General features: G+C 38.7%; 1 protein-coding gene across 2 annotated transcripts in view; it reads left to right on the plus strand.

The window, feature by feature from the left end:
- The window catches only part of IFT80 (intraflagellar transport 80), a 119,766-nt gene extending 105,451 nt beyond the window's left edge, over nucleotides 1-14,315 (plus strand). Inside the window, exons 19-20 of one of the 2 annotated variants that reach the window (XM_061193489.1) lie at nucleotides 6,945-7,068; nucleotides 13,962-14,315. In XM_061193489.1, the coding sequence (XP_061049472.1) occupies nucleotides 6,945-7,068; nucleotides 13,962-14,072 (235 nt within the window). In that variant the 3' untranslated portion in view covers nucleotides 14,073-14,315. The remainder of the gene's footprint in view (nucleotides 1-6,944; nucleotides 7,069-13,961) is intronic. The other variant, XM_061193488.1, reaches the window with a different exon arrangement.
- Nucleotides 14,316-20,390: the final 6,075 nt, after the last annotated feature.

A 20,390-nucleotide genomic window follows, 5' to 3' on the forward strand; every position in this document is an offset into this window, starting at 1 on the left:
GAAAATGTTTATGTTGATAAATGTTAGGCATTACTATTTATATAGCACTCTGAACACCATACAGTATAACAGATATTTTAAAAATCATCCTTATATTAAAAAGCTTGCAACCTACTTAGGAATTCCATTTTATTGTCATTAATAATAGTGAGGCTTCTATTTATTGAGTGCTTATCATGTGCCAAGAATTGTGTTAAACACTTTCCTTATATCATCTCATTTGGTCATCACAACATTATACAAATGAGGAAGTTGAGGTTTACTCATAAGTAGGTGGCTGATCTAGGATTTGAACCTAAGTCTTCCAATATCAAAGAGGACCTGAATTTTCTGCTATTACCGCAATAAAATATATACTGCTGATACTACTACTTACATTGTTTTATAGGATTGATGTTTATCTCTTTTGTTATTTATCTTTGTAAATTTTATGTCACCTTTCGCCTTTCAGATTATACACTTCTAGAAGGATGGAAACATTTTATCATTTTATATTATCTATATACATAGTAGGTACTTAATATTCATGCTCTTAATCTTTATGCAATACTCTTAATCATTTTGCCTGGCACTTCCTCTACAAACATTGGGTGTAGATACATACAGTATATAAGTATCAGAGCAGGTCTGTGAAGCATTTACCTCTGATGGCTTCTATTGATGGCCTATAATACAGCCCTCTGAACATTTCTCATACCTCCTTGACCTAAGTGAAAATTACCTCTTTCCAGAGGACACTCCTTCCCTACCAGTCCTCTCAGATGGAATCAGTTTATTCTCTCTGACTCCACATTCCTTAGGTCTGGGTGTGAGTGCAGTTGGTGTCCTTTTTGCCTCCCCCATCTTTACTTCTCTTGTAAAATCTCTGATCCTTTGAGACCTAGGTCATGTGACCATACTTATTCTCTGCTGCTAACTTCACATCTTCCCTACTATCCCTACATCCTGCTGTCTGTGCCGCCTCTTCCCCTCCTCCAGTTTTCAGCAAATGACTCTGCCTTAAGGTATTAGATCTCAGGGAGAGGGAAAACAAGAGGGACAAAGAGATATAATGGGGAAAGAGAACGAATGCTGGGTGCTCCTCCATTCCTCCTATCTACCTGGCATCTCCTTTTCTTATGCTTTGTGTTTTTCATTTAAACTATAAACCAATGGGTTGGTCAAATGCTGGTAGACCTATATGCCTGCCTGGTAAGTCGATAAAGGTCAAGGAGCATTGTTCAAGGCTCCTGATTACTATTTACACACTTACGACTCCCAAATATGCATCTCTCTTCTAGCCCTCTGTCCTGCCCATGTTTGCTTCCAGAACCCAGTTATCCACCTGCCTATTCAGCATTTCCATTGGCTGTCTCATATGTTTGAGTTCAAATTTATATTTATTCCCTCATAAACTTGGTCCTCTTCCAGAGTAATCTATCTTATCTTTTCAGTCTACCCAAAGCTGGAAATTTAGGAGTTACTTTTGACATTTTCCTTACCCTCTTTCCCCCATACTCCAATTACCAACCATTTTCCCTCTCAAATACCTCTGGCACTCATCCACTTTACTACCAGCACCCTTATCTAAGCTGATCCAAGTTTTTCTTTTTTCTTTTTTTTTTTTTGGCCACACTGTGCGAGCGTCTTAATTCCCCGACCAGGGCTTGAATCCACACCCCATGCAGTGAAAGTGTGGAGTCTTAACCACTGGACCGCCAGAGAATTCCCTGATCCAAGTTGTTCTTAATAAAACATCATCATTGGTGTCTCTGCACCTACTTTGTCCTTTTCCTATCCATTCTTCACACTGTAGTCATAGTGATCTTTTCACAATGGAAATCATCATGTCACTCTTGACCCCTGACTCACTTAAATGAAACCCATAGTTTCCCATCACTTTTAGCATAAATATCAAAGACTGGATAAGAATGACTTCAGATAATCAGCAGAAGTAATTATAACTGCTAAGAAACTCTTGAAAAACTTATGTATTGTCTTCATTTCCAAATTCTGCAGATATTTCTGAAACCAGTTGGAATATTTCTTCCTAATGCATATTCATTCATTCAGCAGATATTTATCGAATGTCTGCCATACCAGGCATATTTAGATATTACATGGAGATCTGCTTAAAACAACAACAACATCAGTCTTTTGGTGAAACGTCTGGTCATTTTTTTTAAAAGTATTTATTTATTTATTTTTAAATTTGTTTGTTTGCGCTGGCTCCTTAGTTGCAGCACGTGGGCTCCTTAGTTGCGTCATGCTAACTCTTAGTTGTGACATGCGTGTGGGATCTAGTTCCCAGACCAGGGATCGAACCTGGACCCCCTGCATTGGGAGCACAGAGTCTTAACCACTGAGCCACCTGGGAAGTCCCACGTCTGGTCATTTTTAATGACTTGTTCAAAAGGGCTGCTGAATGGGACAAAGACAAATGTAGTGGTTAAGAATGGGGGCTTTGAAATAAGACCTGGGTTTGATTTCTGGTTCTGCATTTACTAGTCCTGTGATCTTGGACAGATTAGTGAGGCTCTGTAAGCCTCTGTTTCCTTGTGTTTAAAATGGTGATAATAACAAAAACCACATGTTTGTTGTCGGGATTAAATAAAATAGCATGTGAAAATCTCTTAGCATACTGCCTGATACATAGTAAGCCTTCAATAAATGGTAGCTACTATTCATTCTTTAATTATTTATTGAATGTCTCTAGTGTGCCAGGTTTTAGGCACGGGGGGATACAGCAATGAACAAAACTGACAAGGTTCTGTGATGACAATTTTGATTCTAAATGATATAGCTAATATAAAAAAATAGAAGTAAGAGGGATAAATACTTGGATCCAATATAGGAATCAGCTTATAACAACATAATCCGAAGAATGGCTTGCTTAGAGAGTAGAATAATCCCCGTCTGCGAAGATATTCAAACATAGGACGATGATAAAATTATGTGACTGATTAATTAATAATAGACTTCTTGCATGCCTATCTATGTAGATGGTGTCCTTTTAAAAATGATCTTATTTTTTCTCCACATGTATTACCCTCTTCTGGGAGTGAGTAAATAATTGTTCTCATAAACTAAGACTTCCAGAACTGGTTTATGTTATCGAATAGTGTTTTGAGTTTTTAAAATTTTTTGAGTGTTGTGTATATTCCAGGAAAGTCTGGCAGGGTTTTAATTTGTCTGTGTCTTTCATCAGGAGGGTAAGCCCACATTTGGTAACTGTGTAGAACCAAAGCTGTACTGGATGGTAAATTTTTGTGTCGGGGTGAGTGGGGAGGGCGGGGTGGTGATTAAGCTGTCTAACCATTTGGATTTGTTGAGTTTTAGTCACCTTTATCTATCCAGTTCATGAGGTCCAGCAGGAGTGGGATATACAGGTGTGAGGTTGAGGAGAGGTCCTAGACATTGGGGGAAAGCCACTGAGGGAATTATCAGCCTTTGGAGTAGCTGCGGCCATGAGTGTGGCTCAAGAATTTAAAGAAGGAAAAAGAAAAGAGGGCTGCAGGCAGATTTCCCCTGAAATTCAACACTTAATGATCTGGTTGAAGAGGAGGATTCAGCGAAAGAGATCAGGAGGGACCAAAAAAGATGGAATTTAAAAACTATTTATTATGGAAAATTTCAAACGTATACAAAAGTAAAGAGAATAGTATAATGAATCTCCATGTACCCATCACTCAGCTTCAACAGTTACCAATTTGTGAATTATCTCTACTCCTCCTCTATCCCTCCCACAATTTTTAAAAGCAAATCCCAGTCATCATATCATTTTATCTATGAATATTTCAGTATGTATCTTAAAGATTTTTTTAATCCAGCCACAGTAGCATGATCACACTTTTAAAAGTTAACAATAATTCTATTCAGTGTGCTTATTTCTCTGATTGTCTCATAAATGTTTTGTTTTGTTTTATGGTTTGTTTGATTCAGGATTCATAAAATATTCATACATTTTGATTGTTTGATACATTCTTAGGTTTCTTTTAATCTATAGGTTCTCCTATTTCTTTTTTGTGTTTTCTTGCTATTTTCCCCACTGGGCCTGTAGAATTCCGGAAGGATAGAATTTAAGTATTGGATGATAAATATATTAGATTGCTTTTAGGATCCCTGAATTTCTATATTTGTTTAAATCCTTTAGAAGGGAACAGATTTTACTTTGTTAATATGGGTTATTCTATTTGAGAAGCATAGTCTTGCTGCTTTGTGCTTCCGTCATTTATATTTGAACTTGAAAATTGCCTGCAACCTAATAAGATGCAGCCCTTGAGGAGTTGTAGATATGCAAGTTATCTATTTGACATTCACTTTGGACATTTGGTGGTAGTCTGTTTTCAAAAACTGAAGTTAAAAGAGGTAGAAACTAGAAACTCCAAGTATGCATATTGATCCTTTATGTAAGTATTAATAAAAATAGTTTTTCTACTTATACCAGTTATATAAAGTGATTTTGCTTCATTCCAGTTATGCAAAAAAATTATACTTTGAAGTTATAACATCTTTTAATGTAACTTCCTTCTGTTTAAAATCAGAGAGGATACATGGATTTTTTCCAGCCCCATAATCTAATGTTACATTTGTTTGGTTGCTGAATAACCATTTTAAAGCTAGGGACATACTGTTCCCATAACTCTTAGATAATTTGGAATAAATTCCCTCCTAAATGTGGTAGAGAAACATTTTTTACCCAGTGTATGCTTTTAGAGAACATTTAAAATAGCACATATCATTTGAATGTTTAACTTTAGCTATTGCTTTTCAATCAGATAATTAATATATATTTTATAATAATAATAATGACTGTAATAGCAGATAATTCTTAGCATCTAAATGCAGGATTAGGAACTTCCCTGGCGGTCCAGTGGTTAAGACTTTGCCTTCCAATGCAGGGGGTGTGGGTTCGATCCCCGTTGGGGGAGCTAAGATCCCACATGCCTCACAGCCAAAAAACCCAAAACATAAAACAGAAGCAATATTGTAACAAATTCAATAAAGACTTTAAAAATGGTCCACATAAAAAAATCTTTAAAAAAAAATAAATGCAGGATTAGACATCATAGTCTATCCTTTCTACATAATTAAATGTGTTGATGTTCCATAACAAAGTCTCTCTTTGGAATTTTTGAAAAGCCCCAACCCAGAATAGATGCTTACGTATTCCCCACTTAGAACACCTCCAGTTTGGCACAGTTGAGAACTCCTTCCCCCATCATGTACAATCATAAAGAAAGAATGGGAACTGGAACTTCTGAGGTGCTGGTGAGGTGGTTCACCAGAGTCTCCACTCACACATACAACACGGGAATCAGAGCCTTAGGGATGAAGAGGGGGATGATGTGAGAGAGGGCTAGAAGAATTAAGGCATCTTTACTTCTGTTTCTCATCTTTTGAGCCTCTATAGATCGTTTTTTGCCTTCTCTTGTTTTCTACTTTTGTTCCTCTGTATCCTAATACCTCTACATTTTTTCTGTGTGTCTTCTTTTTCTCTGAAAGACATAAAGTCACAGAGGAATGAGGGAACTTTGTGAGGAGTTTGTGATGGGTAGCAAATACCCTTGGATTTAGCAATATTGTTTATGGCAATATATTTTTGTAAGAAATCATTGTACTGAACTTTGACATTATCATTTGTATTATATATGACTTACATTCATAATTTATCATATTGTCTTTAATATCTCAATTGTCTATCATTTGTCAATTAATACACACATAATATCTAAAATACTTTTTAAAGTGACTATTTAGTTTATGTCAAACCAAAGCATGCTAAGAATCAAACAAATTTTCCTACTAAACAGTCACACATTGCAAAAATTCTAGTCAGTAGTCAGTTTTGTCTAAAACAACAAGTTCATAATAGTTGGCTCTGATAAACCATCACTGGCCTATTCAGAAATCATGTGTTATATTAGAAAGCAAGAGAACTTGACAAATAATGCACTTTGACTATTATGATGACTGTTTCCCATACTTTAAAACAGGATAACAATGAACAGTGTAGGAGAGCTATATTCTACTAGATTGTTCCTGGCTCAGCTAATATGAGTTATGCATAGGATCACGGGCTGAGTTGCTGTCCAAAACCTACATGCAAAAATAGGCCTGGAACTGAAGAATAATCTTTTCATCTCCCTCCAAATTATCAATATATAGATTTTATGTCTTTGGTGTTATACCACTGATTTTAGCAATTCATTTAGTTCTTGTCTGCTATTTAAATAAAATATTACCTTAAAATAACTTAGTTACATAGATAGATATTAATTAAATTATAAAATTTAAATGGCTATTAACTTTTTCTAAGAATCAAATGGCAAAAGGCATTTTGTCAGACTTTTATTATCCTCAAATTTTATTTTCATAATATTTTTAATTTACTGTACTAATAATAAGGATAAGTAAGGATATCAGTATTTAGTTGAATATTGAACAGAATAAATTCATTACTGACTTAAAAAATGGTCAAGATAGTCGAACCACTTACATTAGGGGAGTTCATTCACTTGAATTTTATTATGATTTCAATGAATTTTTCAATGAACATTTATGACACATACACTCTGTAGTACTCACCAAAGAGAAATGAAACCCAGATCTCCCTTCAATAATTGTATAGGTTAGTGGAAGGAACAGATTCATAATAGTTACAATACACTGTAAGCAGAGCTGAAATAATAGTATGTATAAAATGTTCTGTAGCACAGATAAGATATAATGGTCATTTATTTCTACAAGGAGAGCTGGTCAGGGAGAAGAGATCATGTTTGGTCTGGACCCTGAAGTATAAATAGGAATTTGTAAGATGGATAAGGTACGGAATGACGTACCTTTCATATTGAAGGATGAGTGGAGGGATCAACATAGACTGTCCCACCCTTTCACCCCGAAACTCCACTGCCCATAGAGGCTAACACAGCAATGCGGATAATCTGTTTTATTTCTCATTGTAGGGCACTTGAATTAGCTGTTAAATACAAAACACATGTTGATACAGTGCTTGCCTACCGTCAAAAGTTTTTGGAGACATTTGGTAAACAGGAAACTAATAAACGATACCTGCAGTATGCAGAAGGTGTAAGTATTATGCAGTATTTGATAATAATGTATATGCTTTATAAGTATGTATTATTCATCCTAATGTGAGAAAATTTGAATAATTCTTACCATAATCTCTAAAAAAAACTACTTGTTGCCTTTCGATGTTAGTCTTATTTTGACTATGTAATTATATTACTGAATATTTTTTCTGGACTCTTATAGCCATGTTTTGATTAACTCAAGTCTGGTTTTATAATATTCGATTTGTGTTAAGGTTGTGTGCTAACTGATATTTTTAGATAAACATTATAAATAGCAAGGATAAAGGCTTCTAGCTCCTGAATTTTGTCTTCTACCAGCTGCCCTTTCTGCTCCAGGGGAAATACATAAGCACAGAGGGCACTGGCCAGAAAATGGATACTTTGCCACTTTGCAGATTCTAGGGAGCTCAGTTGCACTTCAAAAGATGCCTGGCCTGGGTAGAGTTCGCCGCCTAGAACAAAAGATTGCTAACCATTTGCCTCTCAAGTTCCTACCAGAATATAAGGTTTTATAAACCCAATTAGAAAAAAGCCATTCCAGTACATATCAGCACACAGGAGAGCCAGAACAAGGGCGTTTGTCCCAGTGCCTAGAGCAGAAAAGATTGTGGCCACCTGCCCAGATCCTTCTATACTCAAATGGCAGAAATAGAGCTCACCTCTAGCCATGCAGATCCAAGAGACTTGTAATCCCAAAACAGGGCCAACCTTGCTCCCAGCTCTGTAAACTAGTTGATTCCTTTAGCCTTTTAGTTGTTCATTTATTCAAAAAATGTTTATGAGTAGTAACTCCAGGCCAGGCACTATGCTATGTGTTGAAACAGATATGGCTTCTGTCTTCATGGAGCTTATAGACTGTGGGAGTGCTCCTCCTTGGGGATAGAATAAAATGGAATGTTCTGATTTATCATAGGGGGCAGAATATATAAGAGGAAGCTTGGGAAGAGGAAAGAAGATGTAGAGAGAAGGCACCTACTAAAGGCCACATTATCCATTTGCCGTATTTAGAATATTGAGTGTCATGAACCACAGTTTTGGACTTCAGACCAGTTTTCAGGGTAATGAAGCCTTTGGGGCCATTCTTAGTTCTGCAGTGCAACTTTATCATCTGGATCCAGGATAGACACAAGTTGTGGGTTTCTTGGTGGAAAGGGATGTATTTTATAGAAGCTCCACAAAATTTTTTTTGTTTGACTCAGAACTGTTTACGACTGAAATGGATCCTTTGGGAGTTTGGGCTATGAGGGCTTCCCTGGGAGCTCTGAGGGCTATACTCTCAATTCACAGACTAGGACAGCAGCCACCAGCACTGAGCGCTAAGCAGCCCAGAGAATCAGTAGTCACCTCATCTTTTTTGTCTCAGTTTTGAAAATATGACAGTATGTTAAAAATGAGCACCCACCTTAAATTTACTTTATTGTATAATTTTTAAGCAGATTAATACTACTCTGCTTCCTCTTCATCATCATTACTAATAATATTATTTTCACTGTGTTCACATTAGGTGCTTTTGAGGACATAAAAAATATAGTTTTTACCCTCAAGGAAATTATATTTCAGATATTAAAAACTTAACATTCATACCTTCTTTTTCATTATATACGTATTCACCTATAACTAACATATGATACTTCAGTCACAAGAGTAGTAGAAATGTTCAAAGTGGGAGAATCAGAACAACACAGCTTTTTTTGGGATTTTGTTTTCTTTTCATCCTGAAACTATATAGGTTACTTTGACTCTCTATGGCACTATGTTCTAGTTTCCTACTTTTCTTCTTCACAAATGTAATTTGGAAGTTAACTAGAAATCATAAAGCAGTATTTTAAGATGAAAATTATCTTTGACTTAAAAATTGTCTTAGCCAAAATTGTGATTATATAAACTCTTTATTTCAGAACTAAGAATTGAATAGAAAAAGATCATTCTTAAAAAGAAATTTATTCTACCTCTCTGGTGAACTCAAATGGGCTCACAATGCATAACGTAAAAGTTTATAAGAAGTGAAGTTTGACATACATTCATATTTATGAGCCGTGAAATGTTATTTGGGCCTTTCTAGTTTAAGATATGGAAATCTGAGATCCATACACGGTGTACTATCTTCTAAGAACCCCATTAGAGTCATTATACCTGCTCTACAAGGGTGTTCAGTAAGTATTTGTAAAATAATTTATGAGTCTGGCAAATAAAGTCCACTTGAGGAATACATTCAATCTACTGAATACATACTCTGTGCAGGAAGAGAAGTAGAAGAGACAGGAAATGTTTAAAGCATTATGCTAGGAGAAAGAAAAAAAGAGGGAAAAACAGGAGAGTAAATAACAAGAGATTGTTAAGTGATAGCTCATTTGCTGGGTAATTAGTTACCTTTTATTCATTCAATATTTACTGAGCACCTCCTGCAGACAATGTACTCTCCTTGGTGGTTGGGATATAATAGTAAACCTGGCAAACACTGACCCTCGTGAAACTTATATTCAAATGGAGGTGATAGTTAATTATACAGTTAATTGTTCATTTCAGTTGTGATAATTGCCTCAAAGGTAGTGTACATAGTGCTGTAAGACTTTATGAATGACAGGCCTGACCTGGGGTGGGGGGGATCAGCAGATTTTTCTAAGCAAAGCAATTGCTGTTGGAGCTGAGTTGTAAAGAATGGATAGTAGAAGCTGACTGAGGGTGTGGGGGGAGGGTGTGGCGATGGCCGTGTTCTAGGCAGAGGGAAGGCTCTGAAGTGGGAAAGAGTGACGAGCAAAAGGGAGATTGACCTGAGGGTTTCATAGGGCAAATTCGGTATATTGGATTTACCCTAAGATTAATGTAAAGATACTGAATGGAAGTGACGTGATCACTTTTCCCTTTTAAAATCCCAGTTCCTAAGTGGAAACGGAAACTTGGAATTTTCCACCAAAGTATCCTTTTTTTCCCCTTTGGAAATTGTATACTTTGTATTTGTTAGTTTTCATTTTTAAAATTTATCTATTTATTCCACAGAATTATCTTGAGTAGGATTTTGTCAGTCAGTTAAAGGATATGATAATAAGAGCAAATGCATGGGATCTTGAAAGAATGGTGAAGGAGTACAGAGTGACTGCCCTGGGTCCTGGGTGCTGGGTCCTGGGTGGCTGGAATATTGATGGGACCAGACATTAAAGAGTCTTAACACTGTGATAATAGACTTTATAATGGAGGCAGTGCAAAGACTTGGAGGTTTGTAATCAAGAAAATGACCTGAAAGATAACTTCTGATGTGGAAGACGGATTGGAGGTAAGGGTGGTGACTAGGAGACCAGTTAGAAGGTTACTGTAATAATCTCAGCAGGAGATGGAGACGGTAGGATTAATGTAAGAAAAAGTAGCAGTAAAATTAATGGAACATTGTGGTTGGGGGTGGGAGGAGAGGTGATGAGGTAAGGCAAGACATTTGAGAACAACTTCAGGATTCCTAGTGTTGGTGACTGGTAGAGGAACATGAGCATATACGAGTTTTGGACCTTTTGAGTTTGAATACATGAAAATAGGCCATTTTTTGAGTTTGAAGTCCCTGTGGGCTGGCCCCTATCGAGGCAGAGATGTCTAGTGGGCAGTTGGAAATATCAATGTGAACATCAAAGGGTGTTGATAAAGGAAGAATCAGGGCTAGATAAATAAATTTATGGTCATGACCATTTAGGAATAGTTGAAGCTATGAGAGTTGAGTAGATCTCCTAGGGAAAGTATGAAAAAGCTGTGGTTGGAACCCCAGTGAATACTAACAGTGAAGAGGTTACTGAGGGGAAGGATATAGGAGAAAAAGAAAAAGAAAAAAAAAAAGACTGAGGACATTTAGAAAGGAGAGCAGAAACCAGAAGAGAACGATATTGTACTGAGAGAGATATTTCAAAGAGCGGTGGTCAGCAAGGTCCAGGGGATGCTCCTACATCAGGACCTTTTTCTTCCCTCTGTCTGTTAGCATGCTCTTCCCCAGATACACCCAGAGACTCACTCACTCATCATCAGGTCCTCATGTCAGCTTCTCAGGGAGGCCTTCTCTGATCACTCTGTTTGAAATACAACACCCATCCCCCCTCCCCCAACTCCACCCTGGCTCTATCTCCCTCCCCTGTTTCCAAAACTCTTACCACTATTACTTGTCTTTGTTTATCTTTCTATGAAACAGTGATTTTTATCTTTTTGTTCACTGCTAAATCCTTGCTCCTAGAGCAATCCGGGGCATAGAGTGAGCGTTAAATAATTGCTCGTATAGAGAAGGTGTACAGGATGAGGGATTAAAACACTTAATGGTGGCGTTAGTGAAAAGCTTCTGAGGTGTAGTGGGAACAGTCATATTACAGTGGTCTGGGGAGAGGATGAGAGTCAGGAATGAAAAGAAGAATGAAGGTGGTAGCTTGTAGGGAGACAGAATAGAGAGGGAAGGATGATGAGGAGCAGCCAGTGAAGAGAAGGAAATTGAAATATGTAGGTAATAATTGAAGGCCGATGTCCTAGAGGAGTCAAAGAAGATGAGATCAGGGACTTATGTGAAGAGGTTGCCCTGAGACAGAAGGGAAAGAGATAAGGATGGATACCCTACTTTTATGAAGGGAAGGAAATTAAGTGAATTCATGCCTGATGGCCACTATATTCTCTGTAAAGTAGGAAGCTGATTTTCGGCTGAGAGTAAGAGAGATGGGGTAGAGGATGGAGAGCCATTTGTTATGATTTCAAAATTATTATTATGTGAATAGGAAGAATTGACCAACTAGGGACTAGAATAAGAAGTGCCAAATAGTATTAACACTCCCTAGACTAGAAAAGGATGTGTTTTAGTGTAGAAGTCACTTGACAGCTGTCATGAGTACATCCTTATCTAAAACTCACTATTAAAAATACTCCATTCCAGAGACTAAATTATCAAGAGAACATTGTTCTAAAACTGGACAAATGCCAGAGTGAAAGTGAAACATTTATTTTCAGTAGGATAGCTGTCAACTGACACCCTCATTTGTACTATAACAAGTAACTAATATAGATGTCATCAATCTGCTCGATGCACTTCTGGTGCAGCTGAGCAACAGTTGTTTAGTGTATCATCAATATATGGTTTTATTGTGATTGATTTGAAAAACGTATGTAAGTCAATTTAAGCCTGGAAGAAGGCCAAGGCATTCATCAAGTTTTGTCTTTCTCTTTGCAAATGTTTTCTTAGATGAGTTGTTTTGCCATTTAAAAAAGTTCTGACCTGATTGAAAAATGAGTCTTTCAAATAACCTACCATTTGCTCTGCCTTTCAATAAGCTGTCACTTGCATCTGAGCACAGACATTCATCTTCTATGAGTAAGAGGGATTCTTTTAATTCATCAATTTTATGTATTATAGACAAGTATATGGAATGATTATCTAAAAAATATCCACAAATTACTTCACAGAAATTTAGAGAAAGGATATTGGAATAAAAAAGAACCAAATACTTAATTCTACCTACTTCCAACACAAAATAAAAGAGGCGTGAAGTCCTGTTAAGGTTAAATTAGTCTCAGTTACTTAAGGTAAATCTGTTCAGGCAGCAAGTAGTAACGCAGTCTGCTTTAATACTGCTTATTCTACTCAGCTCCCCTACATGGAGGTGAAAACCTATTCACTTTTGGCTCAGTCTCAGGAGTTTGGGTTTATTTCAAAGTAAATCAGAGTTAGTTTTAGGTAGGACCCAGTTTTTCCCATGTCTTGCGTGAGAGGACACACATTCCTTAATTAGTGATCTCCAAACTTTTAAAAATAGTAGAAGGCTTTTTCCTAAAGAAATTGTTTATTGACTTCAGAGCAGAGTCCATTCCTAACACTATGCCTGTTGACTTAGTGGAGGGGCAGGGCTGGATTTTGGGGAGTCTGGTGGTTGGCTGAAAACAGATAAAAATATTATCACTTTTCAGTTATTCTTTTTATGTGTCTTTCAGCCTTGCTTTCCCACTACTTCCTCTAATATCTTTTCATCATTTTCTTTTTTTTCATAAATTTATTTATTTTTGGCTGCGTTGGGTCTTCGTTGCTGTGCGCGGGCTTTCTCTAGTTGCGGTGAGCGGGGGCTACTCTTTGTTGCGATGCGCGGGCTTCTCATTGCGGTGGCTTCTCTTGTTGCAGAGCACGGGCTCTAGGTGCATGGGCTTCAGTAGTTATGGCTTGCGGGCTCTAGAGCACAGGCTTGGTAGTTGTGGCACACAGGCTTAGTTGCTCCGCGGCATGTGGCATCTTCCCGGACCAGGGTTTGAACCCGTGTCCCCTGCATTGGCAGGCGGATTCTTAACCACTGCGCCACCAGGGAAGCCCTCATCATTTTCTTACCACCAAGTCTTCATATTATTTTAAGAGTTGTGAAGGAGCCCCTTTTGCAGAGTATGCTCTGGGGAAGCAGATGCTCCCCTATCTTTCTCCATAGGTAGGCTCCTAATGGAAACGTCAGTATAAAAGCGGTGAAGAGTTGACCCATTTGAAACATGGCCTACTGTTTCAAAAATGGAGCCCTGTCCATTCTCCCTCTTGTTTGGAGGAGAGCAGTCCATCTTCACTCGCTCCTACCCCCTCGAACCTGAGGCACCGGAGCAGAATCCTAAGGCTCCATGGGACAGTTTAGATGTGCCTTTTATAAATAGCTACACCTAGATTTTGGTCTTTGGTATCACAATGAGAGTCTTTGCTTTTTATTGTGATAATTGTTCTATTAGGTCTTATTCTTAACGCTATTTCATTTTTTTGGAGCATTATTTCTTCTTAACTTTTCTTTCCTGCCCTCTTTTTTCTCTAATGTTTTGGAAGTCATGCGTTCTGTTTTTGTTTACTCTTAGTTACTTTGCATTAAACAAAAATGTCTTATACTATATATGCATGTTTCTTCTTTTCTTCTACTGCAGCTCGAAATAGATTGGGAGAAAATCAAAGCCAAAATTGAGATGGAAATTACTAAAGAAAGAGAGCGATCCTCAAGCAGCCAGCCCAGCAAGAATATTGGTCTTAAGCACTAAATGCCATGCTTACCTTTAAGAAGTTTTACCTTTTGAAACTGATTCTGATTAACCAAGGATAAGCTTGTTTTCCTTGCTTAAAAAAAGGCAGAATCTCTAAGTATAAGCACTTGCTGTGTATTTAATACCAAAAGGATATTCAGAAAGACTAAGCACAAAATAATTGATGTAATTTCATCTTTTATATTTTTAGTCCAATAATTAGCAAAACATCCTATATATTTACGATGCATCTATGTAGTATTGCTTACATTCCAGTTTTCTGTCCATTATTTTATCCCTGAATCTTCAGTATGAACAATATTAATGCTGATAATAAAACATTGGACTCTTTAAAATGTATGTTATCATTAATTTCTATTTGATCTCAATTGTAAAGTACTCCAAAAGTTTATTTATACAACAACAAAAAAATGAAGCATGACTTATGAAAGTATAAAATAATACATATACTTGTATACCAATGTTCATAGCAGCATTATTCACAATAGCAAAATGGTGGGCAAAAAAAGATGGCCATCAACAGATGAATGGATAAAAAATATGTGGTATTTACACACAGTGGAATATTATCCAGCCTTTAAAGAGAATGAAATCCTGATACATGCTACAACATGGATGAACCTTGAAAATACTATGCTAAGTGAAATAAGCCAGACACAAAAGGTCAAACATTGTATGATCCCACTAACATGAGATACCAAAAACAGGCGAATTCACTGAGTCAGAAAGGCGAATAGTAGTTGCCAGGGACTGTGGGAGGGAAAATTGGGGAGCTATTGTTTAATAAGTTCAGAATTCCTGTCTGGCATGAATGAGTTGTGGAAATGGATAGTGGTGATGGTTGCCCAACATTGGAAATGTACTTAATGCCACTGAATTGTACACTTGAAAATGGTTAAAATGGTAAATTTTGTTATATATATTTACCATAATTTTAGAAATATATCTAGAATGGGCAAGAAATATTTTCCTCGTTCCTCTTCTGACTTGAGAATGTTTAGGCACTAGGCCCTAGAGTCTGAATTTGTGAAAATCTCCTTAAATGATCAATCTGTTTGACTAGCCTTAATTCAGTATATCCCAAAACTATTATTACCACAAAGCTTTTTAACATTGACACAAATAATCCTTAGAAATTCTTCCATGAAGCCATTTTTGGAAATGGTATATTATAGAGTGGGCATAGGCATTTTTTAATGAAAATGTTCCTATCTTTTCAACATATTCCTTTTTCTTTCTGGAATGTTGGCATGTTGTGTTCTTCATCCAGATGCCGGGTACAAAGGTGTGTCAGTTTGTGAAATATGATGGAGCGGTTTACTTATAAGTTGTACTTATACATTTATATATGTTTTCTATATTATGTTATATGACAATAGAAAGTTTAAAAAAAGATGGTCAAAAGAGTAAACTTTATATTATGTTTATTTTACTACAATTTAAAAACTGAAAAAATATAATGAAATGTGTCTGCATTCTACCAATTCTCTGATAACCAGCTAGGTGCCCTACCATTCAATTCAATTCTGACACTACCCAGAGTTAGTGTAGGTCGCACAAGTTAAAGGGCAAAATCCTCAGCTAGACTGCCCTTACTTCAGTTGCTAGTCGCTAGTGGGGACCCCAGGATACCCACATCTCTCCGACTTGGCTCCAAATTTGTGGGTTCTTACCACCCCCCTTTAGGTTTGATAATTCACTAGAATGACTCACCAAACTCACTGAAACATTTTCTATTACAATTTTATTGTAAAAGATACAACTTAGGAACAGCCAAATGGAAGAGATGCATAGAGCAAGGTCTAGGAGGAAGGAGAGATCTGGGGGGAAGTGGGAGACACAGAGCTTCCATGCTGTCTCCTCCTCGTGGAACCCCGGCACGTCATCCTCCCAGCACATCAATATGTTCACCAACTAGGAGGCTCCCCCAGGACTTGCTGTCCTGAATTTTGTATCAAGAGTTTTATTATGTAGGCACAGTTGATTAAATCACTGGCTATGCCATTGAACTCAATGGCCAGCTCCCTTCCTCTCCCTGGAGGTCAGGTGGCTAAAAGTTTTAGCCCTCTAATCATGTGGTGACCAGCCCTCATCCTGAAGTTCTCTAGCCATCCCCACTCACTAGCATAACAAAGATACTCCTCTCACTCTGGAAATTCCAAGGGTTTAGGAAGCTCTTTACCAGCCCCCCTCCCCAAGACCAGATACATCCTTTATATATCATAGGCTACTCCCTGGTCTTTGATCACGGGATCTTTTATAGCAAAAGGAACATACCTGACTGAGCATGACAGATACAGCAACACTTGGAGGAGTCAATGTGGAGTAAGGATAGGAAGCTATTAAACTCAATTTCCCAATACATTTGATGATCAATATTGGCATTTTCTTTCCAATAATGCCAGTGTTATAACACATCACATTATGGTAGATGTAACCTGAAAAATAAGAATCAAAGATACTGACACATTTCCTGGAGTCTCATCCAGTCTCAGATAATCAGCCCAATCCATCGTCATATCATATGATGGGATGTCTCAGGGTTTCCATTCAATCTTGTCAGGTTCAAAAGCAGAAGTGGTCTCAGCAATATATGACTTCACACTTTCAGGCACTTGGTATAATTGGACTTAAGAGACAATATCATTTCTTGCTCTGAGCTTCCTTCCAAGCATTACCATTGGAATTCTCTCATTGCATAACTCAGTTATTATTCACTTACCCTTGGCTACTTAACTATTTCTTCTGTTTGTACCCAAACCTTTTCTCCTTGGAAGGAACATTAGGTTCAGCCACTGTGCTGGTCTAGATCACAGGCAGCAGTAAGAGTCTAGCCAAGTGCCTCCCGCTCTGTCCACTCCCATCCACGTAAGATAGGGTTACATAGGTACAGAGTTAGTGGGCTATTTCTTCCAATAGGCAATGTAACTGTATTCACTGTTAGCCCCAGTATTGCCCGATGGAGCGAAAACACAACCCACCCCGTCAGGCCCTTAGGAACTCTGACATAGAGGACCTTGTTGCTCAGGAATCATCCCTGCTTCCAGCAACATAGTTGCATCCTTGGTCCAGGGACCACTGCCTCAAGTAGGAAGAAGAAAGGTAAGGTGATAAGGGAAAGAGAGAAAACAGTAGAGTTGTCACATGAGCATCCTCACCCACCCCCTCATCCCCACATCCAGAAAAGCAGAGGGATTTGTCCAGTGAGGACAGTCCCTCAGCCCCGCTCATGTTGTGAGCACACATTCATGAGGACATGTAAACCAGCCTTTCATGCCTCTCTCTCCTCCCATTTTTTTTTTATAAATGTCTGTTGTTTTTGTTGTTTCTTTGGTTTTTTTTTCTTTTTTGGCTGCGCTGCTCAGCTTGTGGGATCTTAGTTCCTCGACCAGGGATCGAACCCGGGCCCCTGGCAGTGAAAGCGCCAAGTCTTAACCACTGGACCGCCAGGGAATTCCCTATCTCCCCCCTTTTAGACAATCAATGTTTTGATTGCCCCTTCTTTACCAAACTGTTACTCTGAGGAAGATATCTCTCTGCCCGTTGTTGGACACAATGGTCTGTAAATAGTGTTCCTTGGTCTGAAGAAACGTGACGCAGCGGTCCAAATCAGTGCAGTATCTTCTGTTCCAGTTCTTTTGCAGTACTCCGATTATTTGCATCTACCCCTGGGGAAGCAAAGCCCAGTCCAGAGTCAGAGTTATTCCTGTCAGGATCCACTTGCCGTCCCCCAGGGCTACCGGCATCAGCCTGACTTGCCAGCTCTGGGCAAGGACTCCCCCTCGGGAATCTGCCCCAGAGCCAGCTGTAGTCTCTGTGTCTCTTGTTGGCAGACAGAACAGTTCTTGTTGGCGTTTTGTGACTCAGAGGATACCAGAGGAATATGTCTAGATTGAGCCCATCTCTGCATTGCTGCAGCCCACCCCCCCAGTGTCCACCCGTTTCACAGACCCAGGTGGCTACATCAAGTGAGCACACTAGGGTATCTGCTTGTCGATTCTAATCGCCTTCTGATGCAGGAAGGGGGTTCTTCTGATGGCATTGACGTGGCCTACTTTAATGCACCCCTCAAATTCCTATAATGATTTCCATAGAGCCATGCCCTGTTTCCATTGACCTCCCAATAGGCCAATCTTCCATTGACCTTCTGCCTGACCACATGGCCAGGTCATTGGCCACTGCCTATGAGTCGGTAAAGATCCAAACATAAGGGTAAACAGCATGCAGTGCAGTTCACCAAGCTGATTTGTCTTCATCTTTTTCCATCAGAGTGGTAGCCTTCCAAACAGAATGTTGTCTGTTCATGTTGAAACTGCCATCCATATACCAAGCAGCTCTTTGTTGGTCAGTTGAGAGCTGTTTATAGGGCACTGTCCAAGTAATCATAGAATCTGGCGGCTCCTCACATGGTTCCAAAGTCCTGGGGAAGAGAGTCTACCCACTCGTGGATACACTTCATTCCCCGGTAGCATGTTCCTGTACAAACCATGTCTATTTTATTACAGAACTCTTCTGGGCACTGCCTTCTTCATTAGAGCATTTCTCTGACATCACCAGACATCATGGGTATTTCAGGTTGCAAGATTATTTTATGCCTTTCAGTCACATGGGCATTTCCAGTTAATGTCTGGTGGCAAGCTAGTAATTGCCCCTCAAATGGAAATTTTCTAGTCCACAATTCCAGTAGTCATTGCTGGGAGGTGCTTACAGGCTTTCGCCATAAACCACAGTTACACTCTGTACACAGCTACTGTACAGAGGATTTGTCCAGACAAGCACTCCAGCTTCTATAAAGTGTGGGCTTGGGCAATCTTATTCGTTCCCATTTAGCATGTGACTTGAAGGAAGGGTTTACATGCCTTCTGTTTTACAATACTACGTAGGGGAAATATTCCTCAGTCAGATGCAATATCCATCCCCATAATACATGCAGGTAAAAAAGTCATAACCACTTCATATAAACCCGTTCACCTGATGGGATTAAACTACTGCATTTCAATATCCTTTCAATATACTTTGCCTCCCATTAGAACTTTACCAACAGATTTTGGTACTATAGTGCACAGGGCTCCCAGGTCAAGTGTCCCTGAAACCTCCCCACCTTCTAGCCATTTTACTCACGTGCATAAGGCTTTTGGTCCCCAGTGAAGGGTTGAGCCAAGGGACTGAGGCCCTTTTATCAATCTTTATCTTGATTCATCTCCCTATTACTTCAGGTATTTTCAGGATGAGTACCTCATTGTAATCTTGCCTTGCAGTTTTTAAAATTCCTCCAAATTGCGAAAAATAAAGCAGGCTTTGGGAGGACCTTTAATGTTGAAGGTCTAGCAGGAGGTCCTCCCAAATTTCAGTAGTGCTGTATTAAGACTTTTGTTTCAATTCCGTCTATGTCCATTTTATTCTTCCCATTTCTTAATAACCATGAAAAGATTTCCACCCCACTGGAGTGAGTCCCTCGATTCTCCCATCTGTCTCTCCCACTTTCTTTAATGTTTTTGGTATTTGTAAGACACACGTGAGCAAGCTGAGGAAGCAAATCTGATAAGGCTTCTCAGACTGTTGTTCAGTTTTGCAGCAGTAAGATGACATGCAGTGCCCATGGAAAAGGGGCCCCCTTAATCACAGCATTTACCATGATGTGGGTGGATGAATAGTCCCATCATCACAAAGCCAGTTCCACATAGTTTGTATGTAAAGCATTTCAGCTGCCTTATCTGGGGTATTCTACTTGGCATTTATTTGGGAAGCTGGAAAGTCCTCCTCAGGGTAAACACACTTTACAGCAGTTTTATTTAGTCCACTAGGCTGGCTGTTCCCTTGGGAATAACCTGCTGTGGGTCTGCGTCATGTATAGCTATCTATGACTGTCCCATACTGAGCTGTGGGTCCTGTATCCACCCAAATGTGCTTGTTCACTCTGCAGTATTCAAAACTAAAGATACTGCCCCTAAATTTGTCACTCTCACAATCCGTTTTAGCAAAGCTTCTGCAGGGAGCCGATGATAACTATCCACAAAATGAGAAAACTCCTTCACACCGTACCTTCAAATTTCAATAGTTTCTTGGTTTTGCCCTCCTGCTACATGAGCTACTTTCTTGGTGACCAGAGGTCTTGGAGGTACTTTCCATTGTCCCACCATAATTTTTCCTTTGGGGGCAGGTTTGAGGCTAGTGACCATAGTCCTGAGTTTGGTTCTCAATCAAGATTCACCCCAGCATTCTCTTTTACTCTCATTTTAGCAGTTACAGATAACAATACCCAAGAGATTGTATGTTTAGTATATTTCTTGTTTTGCCTTTCCTTAAGTATCCACA

Source organism: Eubalaena glacialis, chromosome 6 (assembly GCF_028564815.1).
Source record: "Eubalaena glacialis isolate mEubGla1 chromosome 6, mEubGla1.1.hap2.+ XY, whole genome shotgun sequence".
Classification (NCBI taxonomy): domain Eukaryota; kingdom Metazoa; phylum Chordata; class Mammalia; order Artiodactyla; family Balaenidae; genus Eubalaena; species Eubalaena glacialis.